Source organism: Onychostruthus taczanowskii, unplaced genomic scaffold, assembly GCF_017590055.1.
Source record: "Onychostruthus taczanowskii isolate IOZ18803 unplaced genomic scaffold, ASM1759005v1 scaffold52, whole genome shotgun sequence".
Taxonomy (NCBI): Eukaryota; Metazoa; Chordata; class Aves; order Passeriformes; family Passeridae; genus Onychostruthus; species Onychostruthus taczanowskii.
In genome coordinates, this window is record NW_024502791.1 from 6,207,112 (window position 1) to 6,233,056 (window position 25,945).

General features: G+C 38.3%; 1 protein-coding gene across 3 annotated transcripts; it reads left to right on the plus strand.

Annotated features, from left to right (window-relative positions):
* The first annotated feature begins 1,663 nt into the window (after positions 1 to 1,663).
* Positions 1,664 to 24,867, plus strand: PRPS2 (phosphoribosyl pyrophosphate synthetase 2). Of its 3 annotated transcripts, none has more exons than XM_041416466.1 (8): positions 1,664 to 1,824; positions 11,327 to 11,510; positions 14,188 to 14,208; positions 16,836 to 16,934; positions 17,985 to 18,109; positions 20,597 to 20,770; positions 23,564 to 23,723; positions 24,588 to 24,867. In XM_041416466.1, the coding sequence occupies exons 1-8, from the start codon at positions 1,703 to 1,705 to the stop codon at positions 24,678 to 24,680; spliced, it is 978 nt and encodes a 325-aa protein (XP_041272400.1). In that variant the 5' UTR covers positions 1,664 to 1,702; the 3' UTR covers positions 24,681 to 24,867. The 3 variants fall into 3 exon arrangements, with proteins under 3 accessions (XP_041272400.1, XP_041272401.1, XP_041272404.1); XM_041416470.1 differs by having other exon boundaries at positions 1,734 to 1,824; positions 11,332 to 11,510; XM_041416467.1 differs by lacking the exon at positions 14,188 to 14,208.
* The last annotated feature ends 1,078 nt before the right edge of the window (positions 24,868 to 25,945 follow it).

Genomic DNA, 25,945 nt, shown 5'->3' on the forward strand with positions numbered 1-25,945 from the left:
TCAGTACTGGCAAATATATATTTAAAAAACTGTGGGCAGTCCAAGTTGGTTTTTTGTCTTTTTTCTGGTCCTGCAGACCATTTTAAAAGTTCTGGTGTTGCTGAGTGGACAATGAAGTATGGTTTTCCTTTACTATGTTATTTTGAAGTTAAATTGCCTTTTTCTGTCTAGCAATGTTTTTAGTTCTGATAAACCTGAGGTCATATTAACAAATTTCCTTTTTCACAGATTTGAAACTTGCAGTCTTATTGGCAGCTGTGATGTCCTGTCACAGAGTCTAAAGATTTTAGACTAATCAGTACTAACAATCACAACAAAATCAGGACAGTGGGCAAAAATTGGAATTCCAAGAAACTCAGAATAAAATGTATCCTACAAAATTAGTCTTTAAAGAAGATGAATTAATTGGAAGAATGACAGATTTGACTTTGAGATGCTTTATGAGCCTATGGTGCTGACAGTTAAACATATTTCTTTTTCATTGTATAAAAAGAAAATACAAAGAGGGCAAGTGGGTGAGCGGGCCAAAAAACAGTCTTTGTATGCTGAGGTATTGGCAATGCATCAAATACTGGAACAGATTCTAGAGTTATGCTGTGGTAAGTCAAAATACTTATATTTTCCATTCTTGTCCATAAGGTGAACCCCTTATTTATATTCCCTTTACAATGATGAGATACTTAGCAAGAAGTGTCTATAATTTGTGCAAGCATCTGGATCACATAAGAATGAGAATGACAGCAACCCAACCTATTAACCCCCATTCTCCAACCCAAAACATTTATTACTGAGTTGTTGACTAAAACATTCAATTTAGTTTGGTTTGTTTGATTGGGTTTTTTTTTTTTTGTTGTTGTTGTTGTTGTTGGTTTGGTTTTTTTTTTGAGGAAGCTCCTTACGGGACTTCAGGTTCAGTTGAAAAATTTCTAATCAACAATGGAGTTTATTTAGTCATGAATTATCCTATGGACAGAACACAAATAACCATGTGTTCAAGACCCTGCTCTTTGAAGAAATGCTTAAGACAGGAGAACTGAGGTGGTTCTGAAGTCACCTATCCAATGCAATCTATTTATTTGTATACATACAAGTTAAAACAGCTCTACCTGAAAGCTACGACCTTTTTATCTTAATCGGTTTTCAGACAGCACTTTGCTTATGAGCATATTTCTAAGCAACAATCGACAAAACCAAGCTAATGGAAAATGTGTAGCGTTTACACAGAATCGGTCGCGGGTTATTTAAGGACAGCTTTGCCAAGTAAAACTAGTAAGATCTCTAACCCCACATCAACCTAGCTGTATTCGGCTTTTTTTAAGTGCCGGTGTCACCTGAACCACATATCCCATAGGCAGCCGAGCCCCCGTGAGGATCTCCCGTTCGTGCCTCTCTCCAGGTGCGGGAGCCCTGCCCGCCTGAGGAGCGGCCCGAGCGCTGCTCCAGCGGCGGCTGGGGGCACGGGCCGCGCCGGGCTCGGCACGCGGAGGAGGAGAAGGCGGTGGCAGCCACCCCCGCGAAGGGCGCCCGGCCCCACCTGTGCCCCGCGGCGCCCCCGGCTCGCCCCGCCCCGGTCCCTCCCGCTCCCGGGGGCGGGGAGGGCCCGCTCCGCGCTATTTGACCCCGCACCGCGCTCCCCGCGCTCCTCTGCCGCTCTCGCCGCAGCCCCGACCTCGCCCGCCCGCCCGCCGCGCTCGCCCCCGCCATGCCGAACATTGTGCTCTTCAGCGGCAGCTCCCACCACGACCTGTCCCAGCGGGTGGCGGACCGGCTCGGGCTGGAGCTGGGCAAGGTGGTCACCAAGAAGTTCAGCAACCAGGAGACCAGGTGCGTGCCTCTGCCCCGGCCCTCGCCGCCTGTCCCGTTCCCACGCCCCGCTGGCGTCACGGGCGCACCCCGGACACACCCCCGCGCCCGGCGGCTGCAGCGGCGGGACCCGCCCCGCTGTCACCCGGGCTGGCGGCCGGTCCCGCTCCGGTGTCACCCGGGCTGGCGGCCGGTCCCGCTCCGGTGTCACCCGGGCTGGCGGCCGGTCCCGCTCCGGTGTCACCCGGGCTGGCGGCCGGTCTCGCTCCGGTGTCACCCGCTCCGCTGTCACCCGGGCTGGCGGCCGGTCCCGCTCCGGTGTCACCCGGGCTGGCGGCGGGTCCTGCCAGGGCGGCTCGCATCCCGAGCGACCCGCGAAGGGATGGCTCGGTGCAGGTGCAGCCGCGGGAGCCCCGCCTGGCGCGGTGTGTCCTGCCCGGCAGTCGTTCCTGGTTGTGCCCCCTCCCTTCCCCTACCTGCGGAGCACGGGCACCGCACCGCAGGTGTCCCGGCTGGCTTGTGCCCGCCCAGCTCGGGATCTCCTTGGCCGGAGGAAGGCTGGCACAGCCTTGGCCAGGTGAAGAGCATCCTCCCTCCTGTGCGGTGGGAATGGTGTTTGCACAGGCAGCCCCGTGTGTGCGGCGTCAGGTGCATCCCGCCGCTCGCAGATAACTAACTGCACAGCTGATCAGCTTTATCTACCGAAAGATAAAAAAATAGTCTTATAAACTACAGTATGCCATGCAGTTTTGTAAGTAGGTCTGCATACAGGCAGATATAAAAACAGGGTGCTGAATTAGATTTTAAAAAGCATCTAAGTCAAATTACACTTGCAGAATTTGTTGCAACTGGTCTTTATTTTGCATTAGCAGCCAGGTGTGTGTGTGTGTGGTGGACCCGTTGCAGCTCCTGTAAGGCTCCACTCCCTAGTCCAAGACTGATGGTCATGCATGAGTGTGATACAGGTTGTTGCGATGGCCTTGGCTTGCTCCTGAAAGTGCAGTCATACCAGATTCCTAGCCAGCCAAACACTGAAAGTAACTGGTAACAGTGCAAAAAAAATCCTGTGTGAAACCATGAGGACAGCGTGCTCACCTGGAGTCTGGGAATGTGCTTGCCAGTGCTTTTTCTAGCAATATTGCCTCTCTTTACTAGCGTGTCATCTTACCTTTCTGACCCACTATTTAATTTGTTCAGTTTTAATGAAGAATTTTAAATTGAGGTGGCAGTGGTATGTTCACCCCATGAGCTGGTAAGACTGCAACTTCTTCTCTGTATAGGTATGTGAGCTAGGCTGCCAGCTGATTCTGAAACACAAGTTCCTGCTGTTAAATAGCTGGCTAGTCTCTGAGGTTCTTGTGTGTTTATTTTTATCTGTTCTTTTTCTGAATCTCCTGAAAAAGCATGTTTTCTTTGCTTCCTTTGAAAGATTAATATGTGTTCTAAAATTGCTCCCACAAAGCTTTTCCTTTTCTGTCTACATTTTTGCATTCTCAGTGCAGTTGTTCTTGTTCTAGTTATGCTCACTGGCATTACTATAAACCCTCTTCCATTGGTGTTTATGCAATCTAATGTTTGCACACTCTAACTCTTCTATTCATTCCTGATCAAATCTTCTCTCAATTCTTTCCAGCCCCATACTCACTTTATTGCTCTTTGATCTCCATTCTGCATGATAAAACTTAACTTGTGTATTTGGTTGCATGACTTCCTTGCTAACCTGTCTAATTTTTTTTTAATGTTTCTTCTCCAGAGACACTTATCTTAATCTGTGCTTGAAACATAGCAAACAGCAGAACTAAATTAATTTGGATTTTGTTCAAGGTAGAAATTTATCTCCACAATTTGCATATTTGTTTTATAAGTTAATTAAATTCTGGGCCTCAGGATGCACCTATTTTTCCAGGTATGGGATAGTCTCTCTACCATTAAAAAGAAAGCAGTGGTGACTGAGTATATCAGTGGTTTGGCTAATCCAGTAGTGCCAGTTTATTTTTTTAGGCACGTAGCGATGTACACATATGCAAAACGTATTTATTAGAAACATTATTTCTGGTTGCTTCTGTTGCAATATGGCAAGACTGACATTATCTTTTTTATTTTATTCCCTGAACTAATATGGCTTAATATTTTAAACTTTTAAGTGTTTGGATTTTATTTGGGTTTTTTTGGTTTTTTTTTACAACTTCCTTCTCTTGAGAGTCTAATCTGAATTCCTTGTTTCCCCTTCAGCAAGTAAAGTTGTATCCACTATATAATATTTCAAGTCATTTTTTCAATATTATTAGCAACTTACTTAAGGATGTTGACTTTCCAGTTTTCTAGACTAATGTTCTTAATAAAGAAATCCCCAGCAAGAATAGTAAGAGAATTCCTCAACAATGTTTTGGAAATTAAGCTACCAGTAAAGTTGATACTTATGCAGAGGGGTTCTTTCCTGAGGATCTGTATTTTCAGTCTTTCTATACTCTTAATTTGTGTGTGTATGTAAGCAAAAAAATATTTCTTCCTATATACAGTGACTCCAGCACAGTGCTTTTTAAAATTTTTTCTTCCATTTTTAAATTTATAAACAAGTGTATTGGCATTATGAAATACACTTGCAGTATTGCAGAATACTAAAACCTGATAGTTAAAAAGCTCAAAGAACCTTAAACCTTCCAGTGGCACTCCAGCAATCCCCTCATGCAAACAGATAAGCCTGGGCCTGAGGGTCAAACTCTTGTTTTGTCAGATCTGTTAAGTCAGCAAGTTGCAGAGAAGATTTACCTTTTGTTCAAAACTCTGTTTTGCTATTTTTTGCATTCTCTTAAATATAAATGATGGGTAAATTGACAACTGTGTGCAGTCCTGGGCTTAAATCCTTGCAAAAAGTCCTAGCTGGAAGACTTTCACTTGAGAGTTGTAATTAGTCTGGCTTGCAGAATAGAGTGGAGGGAAGAGTTATTAAATATTTTGCATTATATTTCAAGTCAAACAGCCTTTAGGTTTCATTCCCAGTTCTCAGCAGCTGTAAGTGGGTTTGAGAAACTGATGCTGAGGTTAGCCAGGGATAGGACCACCATTGACAAGCGCTGTGGCTAAACAGACAGTGCCTGTATGTTTACAGCTCCAGAACAGTTAAAATGTTCTCATTTTTATCTGTACAGAGACTGGTGTATCTAGCAACAGTTTCACAGTCCTCTTCTGATTTAGGCAATCAATATTCTTTCAGGTTCTGTAGCTGGTAATGTAAAGCCTGTGCTGAGAAAGTGGGGGAAATTGCCAGACTCAATCACTGCTCCATTTTTTCCCCCCTTCCCTTTAAACTGTATGGAAATGCTTTCCTTCAACTGGCTACTAAAGTCAGGCAACCCTACCAAATGCAGCACCAGAGCTCCTCAATAAACTCTGGTTGTGGATGATAACTCGGTTAGTGTGCATAGCCTGTGTGTCAGTTAAGTGCCAGCCACAGTGGCACGGTAGGAGCTTGGGTGGCACCAACTTATTTATCTGGCAAAAGGATAAGGACTGCAGTGGGGACCTAGTCAGTTTATCTTCTTCAAACCCCACAAACCAACTGTCATCAGCAGTTTTGAGGCTGAAAGAAAAAGAAAGGAATGGAAGTCCTTGAACAGGAATGGCTGTTGTAGCCTCAGCATCATGAAACTGTTTGACTGGCATGTCAGTCAACATGATGCATACAGATATTAAACACTCTGAAGCTTTTTGCAAAATTGTCTTCAAATACACTGAGGTGGCATTTAATTAGAGTTGCTGTACAATTAAACCCCAGTGCAGATATTTTTGGTGAGTCAATTGAAAGATATTATTAAAATTTTCACTTTGTAAATAATTTTATTTTCTTACAAGATAGGGTATTCTTCCTTCTCTAAAGACTATTTATTTTAACTCTGCCCTTGATATACTTGTTATTCTCAAAATGGAGAAACTACTCATAGATGGGATTCTTTTGCACACATTTTTCCTGGTGAAAGATGATTAGTGCTGCCACCCATTCCTGTGAGGTTCCTGGCTTCTTGCTGTCAGATTCACTGGCTGAAGTGAGTCTTGTAGATTTTCTTAAAGCAAGAGGAAAGGAATTGAAGTCCTGCCTGGTGCATGTGAGTTTGAAGGCTTCCTACCCCCACAGCCTTATTCAACGGCTGAAGTTGGACTGTTTCAGAAACATCAAATTAAAGTGAATGTCATTTAGCTTTTGCAGAAGGAAATATGGAGTGACTGCAAAGGGACATTGTCTGCTGTATGGGAAAAGCTGTGCTGTTGATATGAGAGCCACTTTTTTTCTGAGTAAATTAAACTGGCTGATATTTGATCTTGGAAGTTAGGAAAAAGTATCTGATGTTTCCCTGGAGAATCCAGGATGGGTTTGAGTCTGTATTTCACAAAAAGTGGCAAAATGAACCCAGTTTGTTCCATGAAGAAAGTAACTGAAAAAATGAAGAGCAAACCTGGAAATTTATGTCCTTGGGGATTTACAATTTGTACCTGGCTTTAAGACTTCCTTCTTACCTCCCCATCAGCATCCTTGTACTGCAGTTGTCTCAAATGGGACATAATTCCACTGCATCTCATGTAACCTGGCTCCTTTGTGTTCAGCTGGTGTGGAGCCATGAGCTGTATCACCCTCACTGAGTAGATGCTTTGGTGTTTGCAGATCCCTAACCATGGAATGAGCAAGCTCAGGTCACAAACTGGTGTTAGAGCAGCTGAAGACAGTAGAGACCAGGGACACACGATGATGTGAAGTGTTTCTTCATACTGCCCAGCTGCTGAGCAGGTGATTCCCAGCTGGGCTGGTTGTGGTCTGCCTCTCAGGGGGTGCAGCAGTTTCCCTCTCTCCCAGCTTGCTTACACTGTCATGAGCTAGAGGTGGTTGGAGAAACAGATTTTACCAGCTTGGCTGGAGAAGGTGAAAATTGTTTTTGGACTGCATACTGTGTGTTAAAGCCACAACAGTGTTTTGTTTGTACAGGAAATTGAAGACACAGCAAATATGGCCATTTATTGCACTGTTCATTTCTTTGAATTGGAAAAGGACCCAAATCCTTTAAAGCTTTTGGTTTGAGACTTCCACTTATTTGACCTTCCCATATAAGGTGCACTTTTATCTTTGTGTAGATGATAAATACTTGAAATTAAAAAACAGCCCCCACCCTCAAAAAACTCAAACAAAACCATAAAAACCACAACACCACCAACCCCTCCTCCAAAGAAAAAAAAAGGCAAGCCAAACAAAACCCGTGATACATGTAGATAATGGCTGACAGTCCCAGGTGTCCTGAGGTGCAGAGTTTGGTACTCAGCCTTCGAAGAGTTTTTGCACATGTTCAGGCTTGTTAGACATTTGTTTCCAATTTTTTGGGGGTGGTTTTTGGGTGACATGTTGTTAAACCCAAACTTGCTCAAGAAAAGGTGTTTTCCTCTTGCTGTGGCAGGCTGTGTGCCAGGGTGGAGGGTAACAAGATATTTCCTATCTTCTGCTGTTTGTCATACCAGTGCTCTGCATTAGAGCTGGGCAATTGTTAATGGCGATATTGTGGGGGGTTGTCTTGGAACTATTAGTCAGAGTGGAAAAGCCTAGAGCTGAGGGGACACAATGGGTGCCAGGAGATATGGGATCCCTGTAGCCTTAAAGCCAACTCTGGCATTTTTAGTGTTTTTTTGTTGCTTTGGGCTTTGCTGGCACCCACTTTATTATGTTACATCACATCAGCTGAAATATTTGCCCAGTAAGTTGAAACTCGTGGGTTGAAAGACTTTACTCTGGGAAATGTGTTCCCAAAGGTAAGAGGTCAAACACACCCTGCTGCTCAGTGCTTGCCATTGGCTGAGTTTCAATGAGTTGCAAACTCAGCATGTGGATTTGTTTGATCACTTTTGAGTTATCGATTCATTTGCACACTGTATGAGGACTCTAGACCTTCATTTTTGGCCTCTTCTCTGGGTGTTGGACTGGCCTGAAGTACATATCTACTTTATTTGCATCTAATTTGCTTGAGGGACCTTACTTTTTATAAGCATGGCTAGCAATTTAAACTGCTGTAATTATTTTTAAAAATACATCGAGCCCTTTTAAGTGTATAATTTGTACATCCTAGTTATGTATTTACATTATTTACTATTTACCTTTGTAGTCTGGCTCTACATACTTAATTCCCTGTTTCCCCACAGCTGCTTGGTTTTTAGTTAGGACATACAAATTCGTAATTCCCATCACTAAGTTCAGCTGGGACTGCACTATAAATCTAGCTCAAAAGGATCTCAATCTGCTATTACTCCTGATTCTGATTTTTTCTTAATGGATGCTTTAGCCACTGAAATATGTTTGTAACCTAAGTGGGTTTTATGCTGTATCCTTAATTCATGGTTGTTAGTCTGTCCAAGTTTGTACTTATTAATTGGAACACTCAAATCAGCCTGTGCAAGTTGAAGGCAGATACCAACACTTAAACTTGGTATTCATCATGTCCTGTCTTATGTGTATCTTTCCCAGCTAGAGCCTTGTGCTTCTGGATGCCAAGCAACTGGCTCAGAGTTAATTACTTTTGTTTGGTATTGATTTTTGTAAATTTCCCTTTTAAACAAAATTATGTGGTGTCAGGGCTTTTAATGTACAGGTTCTGTTGACTCTTCTTGAACAGAAATTTATTTAAACTGTTACCAAATAGCTGAATTTGATTAAATTGCATAAAACAAACAGAGCTTGTAATCTTGAGGCAAGAGCTTGTTTTTGTGTCCTTCCTCTGTGTCCTGACTATGTGAAATTGTTTAAATAACCTCGTAAACAGTTAATAAGGTCATGATATAGATGGGGGAATTTAGTAGCAATGTTAATAAGATAACTGTCACAGAGTGTGACTGCAGTTAGCTTAGTGTTGTCTAATAGATATTTGAAATACAACATTCAAATACCTGATTCTATAGTGTAGTCTTTTATTGGTTGCCTGAATATGAAAAAAAGAGAAAGGGATGGGGCAAAAAAACACAAACCAAAACAAACCCTAACTGACAATTCCCCATCCTCCCTCCAGAAAAAAACCAAACAAAAACAACAATAACAACAACAACAACAAAAAAAAAAAAAAAGAAAAAAAAGAAAAAAAAAAAAAAAGAAAAAAAAAAAACCCAAAAAAAAAAAAAAAGAAGCCACCACCCACCCAAACCCCCACGAGCCCACCAGTGTGGTTAGTCCAGGCTGTATCTGATGGAACACTTGCAACACAATGACTGGTTATCTTTCACTCTCGGGCTTGGAGAAGGAGAAATAGGCAGCTCTGTGTGTATCTGTTGGTTGAGTCCACACAATACCTCAACACCAGTCTTTGGAAAGGTAGATAGTAAGAGATACTGATCTGTTGCACAGCTCTGTCTTGTTGACTGGGAAATGTGACTGCTCACATTTCTGTGTGACAAGTATGTCATTCTAGCCTTAAAAACATAGCTACGCTTCTTTTTCAAATGCACTAAGAGAGAAAGAAGTAACATGTTTGATTTCTAAGTTGTTTACAAGTTGATTGGTAGCCCAAGATCATAAGAAAAAAATATAATTAATGACAATGGAAAAATCATCGCATCAGGTACACAATGTTAACCGGACCTATATTTATCTGAAAGTATATTCCTTGACCTTGTGAAAACTGTTATTTTTTTAATGATGTGCATAGAAGAGACAGTTTTTAAAAAGAGTAAAACAACTCCCAAGTGTTCTTTCAGTATATAGTGAACATTAAGATCATATACTTTTGTCACTCAGCCAATTTTTTTCCTAGTATGTAATGTTTAAATTAGCTGTTCCTTTTTTTGTTCCCCCTAAGTAATAAAATAATTTTTCTTTGGGCATATTCCAAAGGTGTGGTGTGAGACAAAACTCATTATAAAGCAGGTCTGTGTAACTGCTGAGTCAGAGTGCAATTAGAATTTTTTTTAAGCCCTCACGATAACCACAAAGCTGTAATAATGATTGCAGCCACATCTGTAAGCTTGTGAGTAGATTCTTCACATGGAGCTGGGTTTGTGTTCAGGAGGGCTCCTACTTAAGCCTGGCTAGCTTTTTCCAATCATGTACTCCACTTAGTATCTTGCTGAAAAAATGTTATGTTGACCAAAACTTGTCCAGCTTCAAAGAGGGAAACAAACAAAGAAAATATTTCAGTCAAAACAGAATTCTCTGAATAGCCTTATTTCATTGATCAAAAACTTAGAGAGGGAAATAACAATTCTGTGACTAAAAAATTGTGTCTTTGTGGAATGGTGAAAGCCTCCCAAAGGTTTTCTGACATATCTGCAGATGATGCTGTCCCTGACCACCTCTGTCTTTCCAGAGACCTGATGTTTGATGATTTGCTTTCTTTTGACCTTAAGAAATCCTGCTAGTAGCGTACTTAGGCAAAAAATTGTATTCATTTGAGGAGAAAAATTAATACAGGATCTTTATATAGTTTGTTTGGGGCTGCAGAGAACTCAAATAGGGCAGCTGAGAGCATGTACTCAACTATCTTGATAGTGATAAATCAAATGTGTGCTTATCATTAAGATGGTCAAAAGCAGTAAATTCCTTTCTGTAGAAAGCTCATGAGTCTTGCATGGTGCCCTGAGAGCTGATAAACAAAACTTGTTAGGACTGTGTTTGACTAGAGCAAGCCTCAGCATTGAAGGCATTGAATTAGAGAAATTATTCTACCCACATCTGGGCTATTTGGATGGTTTCCAGTCAAACTTCTGCTTATTTGTGTCTTAGGTAAAGATACAACCTTTTAAATAAGGGTTCAATATGTTCTAGCATTTAATATCTGAGACTAGCATAGTAGAGCATGGGTTTGTAAGATCTGAGCACTTAATTATTTAGGAAGTCTGTATGTTTTGTGTACATTGTACATGAATTTAGGGAAAAACTAAGGTTTTCTGTTATATTTGTATGTCATTTTTGGAGTAATAGGTGAAAATTTAGTGCGGTTCAGCAGTAGGTGTCTTTTGCTTAGATCTAGAATTGAGAAAGAACTATGCATTCAGCAGATTTATTTTTTCTGTTTGTTTTTAAGTTCAATTTAATTTTTGAATTCTGTGGTGTGAGCAGTGATTGAACTCAAAATTTGTCTTGAAATCTGTGGAAGAACAAAAAAACTTAGATACTGACATAAGGAACCAAAGCATGTAAGCACAATCAGAGGAAATAGAACAACTGACACAACATGAGAGTTGAGCCATGGTAAGCTGTTGATTAGCAGCCTTCTTAGCTTTTCTGCAAGATTTTCGTCTTTTAAAAACACTTTACTTGGACATCATGGTGTAGATTTTATAGCTGTTGGTTGGTGCTGACCTGAAGAAGACCATACTGACTTATATTGAAATTGTCAAGGAGGCTGTTAGAGAAATCACTGTAAAAATAATCCTACTCTAAATGGGAAATTTACAGAAGACCCATGGTAGTTTGTTAAAACACAACGGGATTTAAAAAAAAAAAAATTTAGTCATGCCTTTCCAGTAATTTAAGTGTTGAAATTATCATCTCCTGCTCTTTCAGTGTAGAGATTGGTGAAAGTGTGAGAGGGGAAGATGTGTATATTATCCAGAGTGGCTGTGGAGAAATAAATGACAACTTAATGGAACTGCTCATCATGATCAACGCTTGCAAGATTGCATCATCCTCCAGAGTGACTGCTGTAATTCCATGTTTTCCATATGCCAGGCAAGATAAGAAAGACAAGGTAGGTAAGAATTGTGTCATTTTGGAAGGCTTCTGTTCAGCTTGCTCACTTAAATTTTTGGAGATTAACAATTTTCATAAACAATTAAGTGATTTAAAAGATTTTATCCTCCCCTCATCCTTTTCTCTTGCTAAAATGTTCAATTATTTTATCCACAAGGAATGAAGTGAGACAAGAAATTATTTTTTTGCATGTGTTTTGATAAATGACATGCCTCCATTTTGCAAAAGTAGATATATTCTATGTGTGTGGTCTATTGCAGAGTACTTTGCTAGCAAACTGCATTTTATGGGATTGTTTATCTTGCTTTTTCAAAGTTTTTTGTCTTTTTTAATCCCTATTCATGTGGAGAGAACACCTTTTTAAACATTTTAATAGCAAGGAATTAAATACTAAATTCAAAATGCTGTAACAATTATGTTGGTAGGTTTTATCCTAGATGGTTAAACAGAGCAAAATGGAAGGAGCTGATAAAATCCACAATACAGAACAAAAATTAAATTAAAAATTAAATTATTAAATTAAAAATTAAAAAAAATTTATGCTGCCAGACAGATTAAAAAAAATTCTATCTGTAATAATTATTTTGATTTATGAAGACAAGAAATTGTATGGAAACCCCATAAATGCTCTACTGATTTTATTGCCCTTTTCCTGAATTTTATCTGTCATAACTGATGAATATATCAGTTCAGCCAAGTTGGTAACACAGTAACAAACCCTCTGTGGGAAGTGAGACTGATTTTAAAAAAGAGAAAACTGGACTTCACTATATATACAAAAAAAAAAAAAAAAAAAACAACGTTGAGAGGTTATAGGGATGGTACTTTTACCTAAGCTCATTTGAAAAAGAAGTAATAAGAAATGTGAATTTGGTTTTAAAGATTTGGTTTTAACGATTGCATTGGATTGCAATGGTTGTATTTTTGGAAAATTGTCTCTCTACTTCTTGTAAATGGACTGCCCTTTCAATTTGGGTATCAAGCAAACCATTCTGCAAGCCTTCTGTTGGTCTTTATATTTTTAGATAAAAATCCTAACAGGAATGAAGTAATGGAGAAGCTAAAAATAATAACAGTTATTACAAAATATGTAATAGTCAGCCTATGATATCTAAGAAGAAAATAAAAACTTATTTTCGGGTATATTAGTTCTTTAAGTGCAGGCTCTGTAATACCATAATACTACAATGAAAGTCTACTTGTTATACTTCCAAAAATGGAATTCAGGAATTAAAAAGTAAGACCCTATTCTTTGCCTATGTCTCTTGGTACTTAATTTTTACTGTGTTTTGTAGTGGATGATGCTTTCCCTTGATCAGAAGGGCTGAAATACTTTATATCAAAAGACTTTGAAAGGGTACCAATAAGCATTTTGTTGATAAGAATGGAAAGCATCTCACTATGTTTTGATTTCCTGCTTCATGTTGGGAAGTTCTGCTGTACCATCCTCTAAGTTCTTGGTGTGGGAAAAGGATGAGTATATTCTGAAATTTCCACGCATCTAAATTGTCTTGTCAAGGGTACCCAAATTTCATGTGGCAGACTTCCAGAGACATTTTAACCCCCCAGTGTGGTGGCATAGTGCATGCCATGCAGGAGCATTTTGTATTTCAGAAATGCCATCTGAAAATGAATAGCCTAGGAAAGCAATTTTGATTAATAGAGATTTTGATTAATGGAGATTTTGGGATTTTTTTTCTAGACTGTTCTCTGTTTGTCACTGAGTTCCACAATTGTAGGCATATATTTTTTGTTGCTGTTGTTTGTGGGGTTTTTTTCCCCCTCTGTTTTGCAATTGAGAAAATGTTTGACATCTTTGGAAATTAACCTTGGTAGTTGACCTCCACGTTGCAAAATAAGCTATAATACAGCTGTCAACATTGGGCAGCTTATTGACAGGGACATCTTCCCTCCTGCTTGCATCAGATCACTTGGTCTTTGACCCATCATGAGTGCACAAGCTTTGTGTGCTGCCTGAAGTGTCAGTAAAGTGCCAGCCATTTTCTTCCCATGATCGCACACAGATTTTCTTCTGTGGTGGAAGACGTTGCTGTAGTTTGCTTGACTATGAACTGAAGCAGTATAATCTTCAGTACATGGATGTTGTTTTCTAGTTTGGATTTAAGTTAGTGACTTTAATTCGTTATGAGATAAATAGACTGAGTCCTTGCTACTTAAAATAACCATGTATTTGTCATACTTCTGGTGCAATTATGATTTCTGTGAACAATGAAAGTGCTCTTCATTTAGTCATGTAAGGAAAGGGCCTTGTAGTAAAAATCTGTCTGAACAATCTAATCTACTCTGAAAATTTTAGCACTCAAAATTTTAGCACTAAACCTAGACTATCTTTAAATGAGAAACAGATAAAAAAAAAAAAGACAACAAAGGCTTACTGCGAATGATAAAAAAAAGTCAGTAAATTAATTGAGATTCAGTCAAATGCTGCCCTAAAGTAGAATATTTCTGATGCACAAGCTAGCTAAACTTAAAAATAGCTCTGATGTTTCTGTGCTTTGACTATAACTGCACTTTTGCATCCTCTAATTATGCCAACCTTCCAAGCTGTGGGCAGGAAACATTTATGTAGGGTCCTGCAGAGATAAGTTAGAAGTACAGTGACAGATGAGTTTGGTGTTCTACAGCTCATGTAACTTTGTTTTTTTGATTTGTAGAAGGGGTCCGTGGAGCGTTGGGTAGGTATCTTTTTTTTTTTTTAATCTAACACTACGCATTTCCATTAATATGGCCTTAGAGGGTGAAACTTCCTGGGTTACATTATGTATAACTAGGAACATTTTCAGTTTCACTTCTTGATTTCAGTTGTGTTTCACCTAGGCCATGACAGTAAACCTGTGGAATAATTGCTACAAGAAAACCCCTAGATTCTAGTTTTAAAATTATTTGGATATTCAAGATAATGGCTGTCAATTTCTGAGGCTTCAAAGCAAATCTCATTTTTGAAATTATGAATTTGGGTAATACATTAGTGAACATTCAGTATCCATACACTTCACAACTGGCTTTCTTGGAAGTGAAAGTTCCAGTTATGAATCTTTGGGCTTTCTTTGATTTCCTTTCTTTTTCTTTTATTTATTTTTTTTTTCTGTTCAGTGTGCATGTAATGAATATTGAGCAAGACAATGTACTAAGATGCTTTAAGGCAATAGAGCTTTGATCTTAATGGACAACTTTTACTTTCAGCTATGTGTCCTTCGCACAGTTACTCTTGTGATGTTGTTTATATTAGCTTTGTGGGTTCCCCCTGCCACTGGTAATTCAAGTGATTTTTTTTTAACAATTTAGTTTCTGTACATAATCTAATGCTGCATTTCACACTAATAATTCTGAAAATAATCTAAAATGGCATCAAGGAATTGAACAATGAATACTGTGAATCTGCGCTCTTACCTCTCTCTTCAGAAGGGAACCTTACAAATGACATTATGAGGAAAATCACGAGTTCTCATTTACCTTTGCAATCCAAGTTTCTGAATAATGAGGTCAGGTTAAATGAGGTTCCCATGAAGGAATGTGTCCAGCTTGGAAAGATAGATAGTACAAACAGGAGAGCAAACCTCTCATTTCAGATTTCCCTGTTAGTCCAGCTTTAAACTAGAGCTTTGCAAAGAGCTGGTAAGAGAACACTGCCACAGAATGAAAAGAGTAGATACTAATATTTTTTTTGTTAGATGTTGACAGAGATTTGAGAGTACTTTGAAGTCTAGCTTAAAATTGTCAGATGCTAAAATGAGCTGAAGAGGAATTCAAATGGCATGAACAAAAATTTGCCACTAATAATAGAAATATCCAGAAAGGACAACTTGCAGAACAGAACTTAAATGAAGAGCAGTGTTGTTCTCAGTAAGTGGAAAATCAAATGTGCTGAAGCAGTAATGATGATGAACTCTTCTGGAAGCGACATGAACCTGAATTGCAGAGATCTAGGGAAGTGCTGGCTGTTGCATCTGCTTTCTGTGTGTCTTACACAGACGAAATGGTGGTGATGTTCTGTGAAACACAACACCCAAAAGGGATGGCTTCCAAAATGAAGAATTTCAGTAATGATGGTGATAAACTTGATCTCGCCATAAAATGAGGCTGCAGTATCTCAGTTTCTATTCTGGAAGTGTGTTATCAATCTGCAGATTAAAACAGAGAAATGCCCTGTGTCCACCTAGACCAGGAAGAGTTTTGATGGAAATATTGGCTTCTTGATAAGACACAGATGGAAAAGCATCCAGGCTAAATTGTCAGTGATACAGCTCATTGTCACTTATGCCCTTGAGCACCAATGGAAGGAAAGCAGAGGTACTCTGTAATTGTGTGTATGGGCTGGAAGGAGAGGAAGTTCCTGGGAGATGAAATGAGGCTGTTTGATAAAGAGACGTAGCAGGAGAGAATACTGTGCCAGCAGAAAGCAGTCTGATATTGAGATGGAAACTCTCACTTGCAGTTCTGCCTTCGTGCTAATGTTATTGCCAGCTATTAGCCTTATTTAAAGATTAGCAAAAGAAAGCAGGAGCTTTTGTCTAGTGTAGAGAAAGCTGTCTAGGGAAACACAGGTTTTTACAGAGCTTAAAAAAATGAAAAATTTTGGAGTAACTAAAAAAAAGTGAGGTATCCTTCAGTCATAGTTTCCTTTTTTTGCTTGTTTGTTTGGTCTGCATCCTTGATGCTTTTAAAAACTCTTGACATTGGCATTAACTTTGCTAATAAGATTTTTATTTCACTCTTTCTACTTAGGATTTCTTCATCCTCCCCTGTACCTTTTGGGAGTTCTAGACTCCTAATTGCATCCAGGAATTAAACATAGATTCAAAAAAAAAAAAGGTCAGGGTAAAAGACCCCTGCCAACAAGGATCTGCTACAAGCTTTACTGTGTTATGAAGAAATGCTTGATACTAACATTGTTTTAAAGCAGTGTTCTCAAAAGTTGGGTTCATTTTGCCTTCGATCTTTGGGTTTTGCAATGTTTCTTAGAACAAGATAGAATTGAGTGTTTCTGTGGAGTAGAGAAGTGAAGTTAGCTCAAACTTTTAAGTACAAGTATTGAAAAACTATATCCCAAATTTTATCTCTTTAATATAAAGCATTATTAGGCAGACTGTGCAAACTGATTTAGATCTTTCTAAATGCTTTACTGAGTTTCAAAACCCCAGTAACAAGATTGACAGGCGAGCTTGACTGAAATTCTGAAGATTTTCATGTCTAGATTCCAAATATTGTGAAGGAAAAAACCAAGAAAAAATAGCTAATCTTCTGATTCTTTGCATCTGTCAAAATATTTTTTAAATGTAAATGTTTGTGCTTTATTTCTCAGAGCCGTGCACCAATCTCTGCAAAACTTGTTGCCAACATGCTGTCAGTTGCAGGGGCTGACCACATCATCACCATGGACTTGCATGCTTCTCAGATCCAGGTAACTGTTGGTTCTTACCTGCTGTCCTAGAAGCTCTACTGAATTAATGTGATAAGCTGATAGTAATTCTCTGTGGCTTTGGTCATAATTTTGAAAGGCTATGTACAGAACTGTGAGGGTTCAAAGAAAGTCTTGCTACCTGTTTCTAATGAAACTCAATTTTAGAAAGAGATCAGTCTCGATTTTATGGGGTGATTTTGCAGTTACTTCAAATATTTGTGCATTGGAGTCTTTGGTAGAATTTGCCAAGTCTAATGTAAGAGCTTCCAGAATATAAAATATACTGGCTTGGGGCAAGTTCTCTTAATCTTAGCCTTGTCAGAGATTGCAGTGCTGCCCTAGGTAGAGTTTTGTTGTTACAGCCAAGGGTGTAATATTTTCTTAAAAGAAGTGGAGATGGAGCCTGGCAACCCTTATCTGGCTTACTGCTGAATCCAACAAATCACAAAACCTTTGCCTCAGACACAGAGCAGACATAATTTGTCATTCTCATGTGTACCTTGTTTTAAGAGAACTTATCTTTTACAGAAAATGCCATATCATTCAGTTCTGGCGCTCCATTTAATCAGAATTTCTTATTATGCTAGATGGCTGTCACATAAATAAAAAGGTCTAAACCAGATTGCTTGGTTTTACAACTTGTACAAGGATTCCATTTTAGTTTGAGTCCTCCCCATGTTGAAATACTGCTGTTAATGTCAAGCAGTTGAAATTTATGGAAGTTGAGTATTATTCCCTGGATGTTTTGAGAGCTTTTCACTAGCATGAATTTACATGAGTGCCTGAAGGTGATCATCTTTTCTGATTTTTACATCAATTGAGAACACCTGTTTCCTTTTTCACTATTCTTGGGTGATATTTTTCAAGACCTTAATGTTTATTTGACTTCAGCAACATTTGACAGTAGTATGAAAAGCAGAATTAAACCAGTGTAAAATACTAATGAAGCTCTGCCATTCATGAAAGGCAAAGGCTTGATTCTTTCCCTTTGTCTTCGTTCCAGGTAAGATACAAACACATATTCATGAAACTCTTTCTCTTTTGGACTAGGGTTTCTTTGACATTCCAGTAGATAACCTGTATGCAGAACCTGCAGTCCTGCAGTGGATTAAAGAGAACATTCCAGAGTGGAGAAACTGTATCATAGTCTCACCTGATGCAGGTGGTGCAAAAAGGTACTATACAAGCCTAAACCAATTAGAAGTACATGTAGTTAGTTGTTAATGATCTAATTTGTCTAGTCTTCTATATTCCTCTATGAATTGTGCGAGATATAGGGTACATCACTGATGGATCCAACTGTATTGTGAAAAGAGAACAACTAGTTCTTCCAATGCTGTTTATGCTTGAAAACATTCAGGAGCTTTCTATACTCTAAAGAAGATATTTTTCTCTCCCTGGATATGGCCTCATTAGCTGAATCCCTCCACCAGAGGGAAGAGATTTTTCCTGCTGCTTGCTTCTTTAGTCAAGTTGCTGCACCTCTTCCTGCTTCGCTCTGGAATTGCCTAAGCTTCCCTTCTCTGTCAAAGCATATGGCCTATTCTCACTGTACCTGCTGGCATTTAGGTAAGAGCTTGCTGGACTCATTTCTTTTTTCTCCGCATTATTGTGTTCCAGATGTAAACCTGCTGACCCCAAGTTTTGCACTATAAATACTAGAAAAAGGGAATGAAAGTTTGAGTGGCAAAGGGTACAAATAGAAAACTTAGTTCATTGGAGGCTTTCTTCATTCACAGCATGTGTTATTCATTTAGCAGACTCTGTTTTATTTGGTATTGATTGAGCATAAACCAATGCCAAAGCTCAAAAGCAGACTGGCTGGTGAGGTCATAAAGCATGCCATTGAGGCAAAATGCTTATTCTCAGGTTTTATTGCTCATGCTGCTGCTGCAGAGGGAACAAAGACAAATGAAGTAAGGCTCCTGTAAGCCCACAGCAATTTAAATGTCTGAAATGTAGTATGGGGAGAAGTGTGAAAGACTGTCATAATTTGATTTTAATTGAAGTCCTTGAGTCTGTTGTGAGTGTTCATGTTGTAATGATTTTTAGGGAAATAAGATTGAGTGGAACTCCTAGTTGTTTGGATTATTTTTTTTTAATTAATCAAGTTAAGGATGTGAAGAACATAGAAACCATTCTAAAAAATCACTTAGTTAAATTTCTTTGTTTGTTCCTATCAGAATACTTTTATTTTTGCATTTGATTTTTTTGTTGGTTTTGTTTTTAACACAAAATACAATCTTTGCTTAGAATTCAAGTCAGAAGACAGCATTTTTCCCCTACCAAATATTTTTGCATTATCAAATGAATCATACAAGTTTATTTTTCAAAGATCACTCTTACTGTATTTAATATAGATAGTACAGTCTATCTTTAGTATCTTTCTGTTGTAGTGCAACCAACCAGTTTCTAGTGAAGTAGGGGTAGAAGTTGTTCTCAATAAATGCATAGCTTCTCCTTCACCTCCAGTAACAAAATGTAAATAATATTGTTTGGCCTTTCCGCTTAAAATGAAGTTCTGTGTAGAACTTCAAAATGAAACCTAATAAAAAATTAATGGAACGTGAAAATTGAACATGAATTGTCTTAAAATTTAAATCTGTTAAGTATTGATTTAAAATAAATCCATTTTCTTGTACTCATTTAAAAAACTTGAATTCTCTTTTGTTTCTTACCACTCACTTGGTTTTTCCCTAGCAACTGAAATAAGGCATGGAAATTCTATTGATATCTTAATTCCTCTGAAGTATTGAGACTTGCTATGAAATTACACTATCCATAAAATATGCCAAAAAATTTGGATTTTTTTGTTTATCATCCATTTGTTGAAATACAGTAACTAAAACTTCCATATTTAAGTGGTAAAGAAACAAAACTGTATTCTCTATTAACCATGCATGCTAACAATCTTGTAAACAACATTCTAGACATAGTCTAAAAAGGCAGGCTAAAAGGTTGCATTAGCATTTAGAAAAAAACATGGAATTGTTTATTCCTGTCTCTTTATACCTAAGAGCTCTACTATTTTAAACAAACTGGGAGAAAGCAATCAGAAGTCTGTAACAAGTTTATTATTAGAAGTTTGGCCACCAGAGGTCACCCTGAAGAGTTTTAGAAGATCTTTGTTAAGCAGATGTATGCTATGGGAATTATTAATGAAGTAAGCTACTTGATTACTAGTCAAGTACTGTGAAAAGAATTATTAATCACTGTTAACTTGTTTGGGTTTTTTCTCCCTTTGGCTTGGTTTCAAACCCTGCAATAGTATTTTCCAGTTAGAGTGTAAAAGTGCACATTCCCGTAGGCTTAGAATTTACTTCCCCCTACTTTAAATTACCTAGTGTGACTGGTATTGCAGCAGATTAATAAAAGCTTGTGAATAGCTGAAATGTTTTCAAAGCCAGGCATTTAATGACAAAAAACCAAAGTCAACTCAATTAAAAAACCAATTTTTGGGGCATAGCTTAAGACATTCTGGTTCATAATTAGCAATGAATTAAGATTGCTTCCAACTGTCTCATTCCTTGAAAAAGTTTTTGCTGTGGTGATTTGAAAGCCAGAAGACAAAAACTGTGTTTTGTGACAAAAGCATTTATATGACTGTTTTTCCTTTTAAAATGGTTCTCTAAACATATGGTGTATTTCTTCCTGTAACTTAGGGTTACTTCAATTGCTGACAGACTGAATGTGGAATTTGCTCTCATTCATAAGGAAAGAAAGAAGGCAAATGAAGTGGACAGAATGGTCTTGGTTGGTGATGTGAAAGACAGAGTAGCAATTCTTGTCGATGATATGGCTGACACATGTGGCACAATATGTCATGCAGCAGACAAGTAAGTGTTATTATGATCTGTCTCACTGTAGTGTTCTCACTCGCTGCACAGCTGATGAATACAGTTGTCCTCAAAGCCTATAACCCAACCTGACCTCTATATTATGAAGTCATTCTGACCCTTGAATTGACAGGTCACAGTTCTGTGATTCAGCTGTGTCCTTCTTGAGAACAGGAAACTGAGAAAATATTTACAGAAATATATGATCTATACCTAGGAAGAGCACAGAATAAATAAAATGTCATAACTGGAAAAGGGCTTGGGCCATCTAGTGCACTTTACAGTTCCAAGGCAGAATCAACAGCTCAGAAATCATTCCCTCCTTGAACCTCATCATGGAGCCTTTCCACTCTCCTTAGGCAATCTTTAACAAAGCTTTACTGGATTTAACACTGTAAAGTATTTTCACCATAGTGTCCAATGCAAATGTAATATTACTTTTCACTGTACATCTCAAGCATAAAACAGCGTGTCCTTTTCATCTGGGGAGGTGAGCATAAGTTTTCCTGTCTTCTGTCTGAAAGCTGGTTGAACTCATTTCCCTCTTGACTTGAGTAACTTCAGTTTGTTCAGTCTTTCCACAAGGTTTGTAGACTTCTGCTCAATTGTGATGCCTTCTGGATTCCTTCCAGCTGTTCTACTTCTTGAAGAGGAGCTTGTGAATGTAGACCCACTATCCTAACTAAGGCTCTAGTGGTGCTAAGTAGAAAGGATTATTTATGGTTTTCCAGGTGCCTTTATGCCAGTTCTTTTCAGGTTAGTAGTAAGGCTAGCTCGTGTTCATCTGGTTCTCAACCAGCACCCCCAGGTCCTTTTCTACCAGACAACTTTTCAGCTTCTCTTCCCTGAGCCTGTAGCACTTCATGAGGTTGTTGTGACCAAAGTGCAGGACCTAGGACTTGGCCTTATTGAACCTCATACAAACGGCCTCAGCCCATTGATCCAGCCTGTCCAGATCCCTCTGCAGAGCCTTCCTGCCCTCAGGCACATTGACACTCCCACCCAGCTTGGTGTCACCTGCAAACCTAATTGAGGGAGCCCCCAGTCTGCTTGTCCAGATCCCTGATGAAGATGTCAAATGGGTTTGGCCCAAGGGGAACCCCACTAGTGACTGGCTGCCAGCTGGATATAACTCCATTCACTACCACTTTCTGGGTCCAGCCATCTAACCTGTTTTTTACCCAGTGAGAAGTATACCTGTACAAGCTACGTGATGCAAATTTCCACAGGGGACTGCTGTGGGAAATGGTATGAAAGCAACAAGTGAGTTAGACATTGTTCTTGGTGGTTTGAAGTAAAGTTAATTTCACAAGTTTACAGTCTTTAGTTGCAGACTTGCTGTTTGCACCTACATAAAGGATGTCAAAACTGACATATAGCCTTGTGTTTCTTACAATTTTCATGGAAATTTGATGAAATTTTGCAGAGATGTTATGTAGTTGTTTGCTATCTGCATCATACCTCAAAGTATTCTTTAGGCTGTGCCCCTTGCAGATCAAAATCAGAAATTGCCTAGCTAACATTTTTTTAGTACTCGTGTGCATAGAGGAAGTTATTTCCTGTCAAAAACATTAATTTTTTTCCTGTTTTGAAAGAAGCACTCTTCATTTGCCTGCGGTACATTTCTAGAGACGAAATAAACCAAATGCTAAAATTGTCAGTCACCTTCAATGTATCTGCAGTGTTCACTAAGAAAGATACTTTTGCTTCAGTGATGCTGCCTTGTGTCATGTTCTTGGCATGAACAAGTGCTTTTCATTTATGTCAAATCCAGGTGGGATGTACTTTGTGTATAATAAGACTCGTGCATCAAAATACTCCCTATATGTATTTTTGTCTCAGTAAACTAGATGCATATCAAGGAAATGAACTAAGGAACATATTTTCAGATACAATAAATCAGCTTACTTAAGTACAAACTCAAGTAGACACACTTGGTACACACTCACCATGTTGTAATGGATACACCTTATAGGTTGCAGGTACTAAATGTAGTGCTGAAAATGACCAGAAAACTTAAATTCTATTAAATAATTCAAAATGAGATGATGTTTCTGCGGTTTCATCTTTTTTTTTTTCTCTCTTTTATGCTTCCTCTTGTGCCTTTTTGATGATCTGATAAAATGCCATCCCTCAGGGCCTCTGTTTCTAAGGCTAGAGAAGCAGGTAGGACACAGCTGAGCATCTAGAGGCATTGAGGCCATTAGAAACTAAATTAGGATATTTTGACTCATTCACAAGGTGTTCTAGTTCTTTGATTTATACTTTTTTTTCCTCCTCATGCATCACTTCACTGAGTGCTTGGATCAGCAGCATGTCTTCCCACAACCTTGTAGTAAGCTAGCCTTTAATCATTAACATTTCTTCTTCCTCAGAAACTCCTTCCAAGCAGAACTGTTTGAATTGCAAATGAAAATAAACGTGGACTATAATGGAGGCACAACAGAGTTGTGAATTCTACAATCCAACCTACTTAATTTTTTGCCTGGTTAAGATAGAAAGCTTGTACTGGAGTTCATTTTTATGTTGTGCTGGTGTGGTCAAAAGTGCAGCATTGTAGATTAGTATCACTGCTGCAAATAAGAACTTTTTAATTGAATTATAATTTTTGTTGGGAATTTTTCTGAGACAATTCAAACTTCTTCAGGTTATACAAATATCGGAATTATTTTGTAGATATTTTATATGTAGGACTTTGTAAGTAAAATGTATTTTAGAGATTTGTATCCAGCTTCATCTATAGCCATGCATGTATACATGCATCACAGCATGCTATTTTTGTGTGTTCTACAGGTTAATGTCTGCTGGAGCTACTAAAGTTTATGCCATTCTGACTCATGGCATCTTTTCTGGTCCTGCCCTCTCTCGGATTAATAATGCATCATTTGAGGCTGTTGTGGTAACCAACACAATCCCCCAAGAGGAGAAAATGAAACATTGCCCAAAAATACAGGTACAGTGGTGTTTTTATGTCATTCCTTTAATCTCAGTATTTGTATTTTCCTGCTCACTGGTGCTAGAATTTGTGCCTTGAGACAAAATTAATACTCTTAAATACATTGTCTTAGCAAAATGTTTTGCAAACATGCAGAAGAACTGCTTTAAGGGGATTCTGGTAATATAATAGGGCACTTCAAAATATTTGGTATTTACCACACCTTGAGTATGCTTGATTGTGAAAGAGTGACAAATGTAAAATTGACTGGGTTTTTCTTTTTTTTAATATTATCTTTTCAATATTATTCATACAATATTTGCATGTAGGACCTTAGTTATTCTGTTGAGGAGGTCACAAAAATCTTGGGTGACATTATTTTTTCTTGAAAAGCACAAATGGAATTGTTCTGAAAAGTCACGTGTCCCTTTTGGAGGTTTTCCTTAGTACACAGTGGAGCAAAGCATAAAAGATTGAGGTTTTAAATGCATTACTGGATTTTTGAAAAGCTTAACATTTGGTATTTATTGAAACAGGGCAAGCACTTAAAAAGATGTGCTTCCTTTAAATTGTATTTATGTCAAGCAGACACTGCCATCTGATGGCAAGAATAGTGAGGCTTTTTGACAACATGCCTTGTCAGAAGTACTCAAGAATATGACTGTTCAGTGATCCTAGTCAATGCTTTCTTACTCCATTTTTGAATTTTGATTTGGTATTATTGCAGTTCTTATGTGTATATTAAATGTCTAAGCTTTAGTGTTTTATTACTTTCTAGAAATAAAAGCTACCAAGGTAGATGGAATGTTTATATGGTTCTAAACTGTGTAGTTTATTGCTCTTGGCATGCCATCACATTTTTCTTCTTAATTTTTCTTTCAGTTTATTGACATTTCCATGATTCTGGCAGAGGCAATTCGAAGAACACACAATGGTGAATCAGTGTCTTACCTGTTCAGTCACGTCCCCTTGTAACTGCAGGGGATTACACTGCATCTTTGCAAAGGTCTCTTAAGCTAGCACTGTTTTTAACTATGCACATCAACCATGAGAAATTATTATCTTTGTACAATTTGAGAGCTTGTATGTTTAATTATCATATTTGTCTTGTAATTACCATTTGTTCTTTGTAAATGGGCAATAAATCTCCATCTTGCAGAAACCCTAAGAATTCTCTTGAGAGTCTGGAAGTCTTGTGTGTTGTGCAAGTTTTTCTATGTGCCTGTTTTCACATTTGGTGGACTGCTGTGTCAGATCCATTTTTCTATACAGAACTACAAACTGTTCACAAAAGTTAACAGGATGTATAAGTGTAAGGTCATTCTCTGTGTTAAGCTAAATGCTATAGACCTGAGTTTCTTGTATCTACTAATCTGTTGGGCAAACAACTGGGGTTTTTTGTTTAAGTACCATGAACAGTATTTTGTAAGCCCTAACCATATGTAAAGGTCATGTTAATTTTGAGGAAATGTTGACATACACATAGCATGACCTGTTTGATACACTTAGTGTTCACTTTTTTCCCCACAAGATATTTGGGGCTGCTGTTTTCTTTTGTAAAACTCTCTTAATATTAAATTGTTTGCTTAACATCTATTCTATAAAGTTGCTGTCTGGTAAGATTGATGTTTCAGTATTCCCAGTATTGCTAATGTCTAAACAAAGCTTGACTAAGCTTTAATCATGAGCAGTTTGGTGTAAATTTCTTTTTTTTTCTCTGTAGTTTTATAAATTCCCTGATTGTGATGATAGGAAAAATTTTATAAAAGCTTTCCTGTTAATATTGTAAAGATTTATTGTGCCAAGTCCAAACAGAAAATTAAACACGCAGACTGGTCTGTACCATGGTTGAAAAGTATCTAAAAATACAGGGTTTTTCAAACTGCACAGTCAATGGATCTTCTCCAAATTTCTGTTACAAAATACCACATTACTTGACTGTGCAGTGAGTGAACTGATCTTGAATTTACATTAGAAAACAAGAGAAACATTTCTTTTAACATTAGAAAATTAAAATCGTTATGAAAACAATTCTTGCTGTTGTAATATGGGACAGCTTATGGTTAAATATTGGTAATGCAGTCAGTAATGTATTAGGGTGGGTGGGGGTCAGGACTCAAAATTATAATTTTGTAATTGTCTTTGAATCCTATTATGAACTGGTTTCAGTCTTTCTATTACAAGAGTAATGTGTATTAAAATGCTATCCCTGAACCTAGATCACAGGAACTCAAATCTCC

Coding starts and splice junctions, on each gene's coding strand:
- PRPS2 (XM_041416466.1), top strand. CDS start 1,703: ATGCCGAACATTGTGCTCTTCAGCGGCAGCTCCCACCACGACCTGTCC. Junction 11,511..14,187: donor GGCAAGATAAGAAAGACAAG/GTAGGTAAGAAT, acceptor TTTGATTTGTAG/AAGGGGTCCGTGGAGCGTTG. Junction 20,771..23,563: donor ATATGTCATGCAGCAGACAA/GTAAGTGTTATT, acceptor TGTGTTCTACAG/GTTAATGTCTGCTGGAGCTA.